Source organism: Mus pahari, chromosome 14 (genome assembly GCF_900095145.1).
Source record: "Mus pahari chromosome 14, PAHARI_EIJ_v1.1, whole genome shotgun sequence".
In the NCBI taxonomy this organism is placed as follows: domain Eukaryota; kingdom Metazoa; phylum Chordata; class Mammalia; order Rodentia; family Muridae; genus Mus; species Mus pahari.
The window spans coordinates 74,407,904-74,412,444 of NC_034603.1; the positions used below are offsets into that span (position 1 = coordinate 74,407,904).

At 41.4% G+C, this 4,541-nt stretch overlaps 1 protein-coding gene across 9 annotated transcripts in view; it reads right to left on the bottom strand.

Moving 5' to 3' along the window:
* The window catches only part of Bptf (bromodomain PHD finger transcription factor), a 101,662-nt gene that overhangs the window by 57,166 nt on the left and 39,955 nt on the right, over window positions 1-4,541 (bottom strand). For 5 of the 9 annotated variants that reach the window (XM_029546502.1, XM_029546500.1, XM_029546506.1 and 2 more), the window contains exons 4-5: window positions 3,365-3,574; window positions 2,661-2,849 (exon numbers count right to left, since the gene is read on the bottom strand). In XM_029546502.1, the coding sequence (XP_029402362.1) occupies window positions 2,661-2,849; window positions 3,365-3,574 (399 nt within the window). The remainder of the gene's footprint in view (window positions 1-2,660; window positions 2,850-3,364; window positions 3,575-4,541) is intronic. The other 4 variants (XM_021213479.2, XM_021213478.1, XM_029546504.1 and 1 more) reach the window with 1 other exon arrangement.

Genomic DNA, 4,541 nt, shown 5'->3' on the forward strand with positions numbered 1-4,541 from the left:
TTTCTGAGTTCGAGGCCAGCCTGGTCTACAGAGTGAGTTCTAGGACAGCCAGGGATATAATAAATAAATAAATGAATAAATAAATGTAAAAGAATGAATCTAAAATAAATCTAAAAGATTTATTTATTTATTACATGTAAGTACACTGTAGCTGTTTTCAGATACACCAGAAGAGGACATCAGATCTCATTACGGATGGTTGTGNNCCACCATGTTGTTGCTGGTATTTGAACTCAGGACCTTTGGAAGAGCAGTCAGTGCTCTTTTAAGTGCTGAGCCATCTCTCCAGCCCCATGAATAAATAAATCTTAAAAAGAAAAAAAAAAAAAGAAAATGGATTTAAAAAAAAAAAAAAGAAAATATAAGCAACCCAGAATTCTCTCCACCCAATCTGACTGTGTTATTGTATCAAAAGGCTTTATTCAGTTAATATCATGTCTAAACATACTCTGTAAGTCTAAGAAAGAAAACCAAGTGAGAAGTTCCATACCATGGACGCCATTTTTAATCTGTTGGGGCAATTCTCCCATGCTAAACCCCAAATGACAAGCTCATCCACTGACCAGAGCAGGTGCCAACAGTGAGAAAAGTGATTGGTTCAGGGCATCACAAAACACACAGCGCCCCACAGAGAAGCAGAGCTTTGGGAAACAGAAGAGCATCCTCTCTCAAGGCGTGAAAGGTTATTACATCTGTCTGATAGCCACCAGAGTGCAGTTAGCAAGGACTGGCACTCTACTTTAGTCAGGGATGTATATTTAGACGACTGAGTCTAAAACGTATTACAATAACAACGACTTGATAAAAACACACAATGCAGGCTGGCAAGATGGCTTATGAGGGAAAGGTGCTTGCTGCCGAGCCTGGCAACCTGTTCAATCCCCAGGAAGGAGAGAATGGACTCCAGCAAGTTGTCCTCGGTCTCTGCCTACATTTGCTGTTACATGGGCACAAGCACACATGCGCATGTGTTTGCCATACCCACCCATACAAAATAAATAAATGTAAAATAACAGCATACAAAGACTAGAATATAAGCATCTAAGTGATGAAACTCAATCAAGTTTGGTTTAAAAACAGGTCAGTTAGGGCATACCTGAAGCCATCTAAGGTTTACATTAAGTATTGATCAATCTAAAAGGATGAAAATTATGTTTAAAAAGTAACAAACATGAAAGTTTTTTTTAACATTATTTCAGCAACAGGACTCCACCTTCAAAACTTTCAGTCCTGAATATGTGAAATAAGAATAAAATTGACCAAAAACCTAGAACTCAGTCAGCTCTAAAACCAAATTACTGACCTGCATTTCTCCAGCCCCTTGAGAAAACAGTCCCTGGGAAATACTACCCACTCACTGACATTCCTATCTTCTAAACAATTCTAATTTTAAGAAAGTTAATATTCAGTCAATATTCCACTATAGTCCACATCTCAACAAGACTAATCTCTATTGTCTCCCCAGCTGAGTGCCCCAAATACCAACTGCCAAACCTATAGTTTCCTTCCTGTGTTTTGACATAGGGTCCCTATGTACCCCTGATGAGCCCAGAGCTCACTGTGTGAGGCTTGAGTTCCTATTGCTTCACCAGAACCAGCACTACAGCCGGCTGAAGCACCACGCCAGCCAGCTGCTCTCTGCTGCACTGGAGTATAGCTTCCAGATTTCCTACACCTTAGTGAGCACACTGTCCTCAATGTCAACCTTCTGCTGACAACTGGGGTTCACATGGAGCCTATATGTAACCAAGCTTTCCCGGCGGTTTTCAGCAAGGCTTAAAGCTGGTTGCCAAAACTCGTCCCTGTTCCAATCACAAACTCAGAGGCCCTCGAAAGCTTGAACGGCCTGAGTTTAGGGGCTGAAGCAGACCTAGACTGCATGCCTTTTCTACACAACAGTGCTTCCAACACACCAGTCACCTCCCAGGGTCAGTAACACACAGCAAGACCAAACTCAAAGCTTGCAAACGGGAATCTTTTTATATTCACAAAAAGGACCTTTAAGGATTCCCTCCAACTATGACTTTGAGATTGTTGATGCTTATTTTCTGACTTTTAATCATCTGAATCATATATGTATGATTATATATGCTGCTATGTAAAAATACCATTGGACTTTTTGAAAAGCAAAAGGTCATAATCACATTCTTAGTATGATAACTTACTCCAAGTAAAATTTCAAGGTTAAAAAGGTTAAAATTGGAATTATTGGTTAACATATCAATACACCTTGCAAAGCTGTTGGTGATGATGGATTATCTACTAATATTATGATCTGACATGTAGCAAGCACTCCATGAGCATGCAAACAGAAAATTAATGTGTTAGTATAACCAGGGCACCAAGGGCTAAGTCACTCAACATGGAGACACACATACTATGTGAGTAACTCAAATCAAAATCTCCATCAGGATGGTCTGGTGACCAGGCATACAAATCCATCTAATAAACACAAGCATGAGGACTAAGAGGGAGTTCCAGGCACTAAGGGCAAGGTATCTGCCAAACATCAAATGTTAGGTGACAGTTTAGCAATCAGGAATGGCACTGTGAGCAAGCGGCATGAATGGATGCAGACTGTCAGGTTCTAGGTGACATGCAGCACTGACTGCAAAGGGAAGGTCCCCATTACAGAGGCATTGATATGCTGCCCTCTGTACCTGGTACATCCGGGGGGAGCTCAGATGCCACCTTCTTCTCTGCCATGCTGCTGCTATCATGGGTTTCTGAGAGACAGCCCCCGGGGCTCCTCCCTTCACAGGGACTAGTCTCTTCTGAAGAAGCATTTGTTGTGTTGTCGCCAAGATTTGCTGGCACAGAGTTACCTTTATCCCCAACTTCTGTTGGCTCTACAGCAAAATGCACAACAAAACTGTAAAGGTACGCTTTAAGATTGCGTTTGGACAAGTGGCCACATTCAATCAACTGCTAAAATCATCAATCACAAAAACCCTGCTTCTCCACGATGATCATTTTAAAGCAAGTCAGGCTCTGGAAGAGCTTTGTAATGGGTCATCCAAAAATAAAGAGTAAGATATTAAGAATGTTTTAGAATTAATTTTTTAAAAGAACATATTTTAGCATATACCATATATAATCTGGTAATAAAAACAGTAACTTTTCATCAACAAATTTCATAGGGATGCCAACTTCCAACTTTTTTGAATATAAATATTACATTATTTCAAACCCATCAATATATAAAACTCATTACAACAATTGTAATGTTACACAGGAAAGACTCTCTTAGGAATCAAAAATAGCTGTTTGCTGTAAAAATTCCCACTTTCATTTGGCAAGTAAAATTTGAGGCTTCACAAATAGCATTAACAAAATATTTCTTTCGAACCAAGTAATTCTTTACCCTCAGGTTTTCCATGGCCGGGCTCTTCCTCCAGGCCTTTGCTGTCAGCATCCTTGTCTGGGGATGGGTCCTCTGCCTCCTCCCTGCTCTTCTCAGCATCCTTGGAGCTGTCGTTCTCACCCTCATGCTTGTCCTTTTCTGGGTCTTCTGGGCTCTGATCACAGTCAATATCTTCCCCTCGTTTGATTCTTAAGGAGTCCAAAATTTCCTCTGTAATAAACAACAATGTAATTGTTCTCTTTCCATAACTAATTATAAAATTACTAACAAATGCCACTAAGGAATTTGAATGTTTGCTGGGCTTGGTGGTGCACACCTTTAATCTAAACACCCAGGGTCAGAGAGGCAGGGGAACCCTTGAGTACAAAGCCGCATGGTCCACATAGCATGTTCCAGGATAGCCAGGGCTACATAGAGAGGCCCTGTCCCAGGGTGGGGGTGGGGGTGGTTAATATCCAACATCTTTAAGTCTTTAAGAAAGAAAACTACACCAGCTAGAGGACCTGAATTCGGTTTCCAGCACTCTTGTCATGAGGCTCTAAGGTCTAACTCTGGTCTCCAGAGGCACTCATGCACACACAGATAACCACACGCTCGAGCACACACACACACACACACACATGCATACATACATGTGGTGATGCAGACCTTTAATTTCAGCACTTGGAAAGAGAGGCAAGTAGATAAGCTATGAATTTGAGGCCAGCCTGATCTATACATTGAGTCCCAGGCAAGCCAGGGCTACATAGTGAGATCTAACCCAAAGGGGATGTAGGAGGAGACCAAATTAAACATACTTCATTTACAATTAACCTAACTTAGTTAGCTTCACTTTTAGAGAATATATATCCTAGTTATAAAATCAACTTTCTTTGTAAAGATGAGATGGCAAAGGCAGAGCAGAGCCATCACACTACAACTCAGACACACCCAGGCTATATATACAGCAATACACAGCCCCAGTGAAAGGCTTCAAGTGAGACTAGACGTATATATCACTGTCACGTCCCCTGATGTGACATTGACCCAGTCTATACAAGTGTCAAAAACAGAAGTGAAACCCAGTAAAGACCTGAGGTGGGGCTGGTGAGATGGCTCAGCGGGTAAGAGCACCCGACTGCTCTTCCAAAGGTCCTGAGTTCAAATCCCAGCAACCACATGGTGGCTCATAACCATC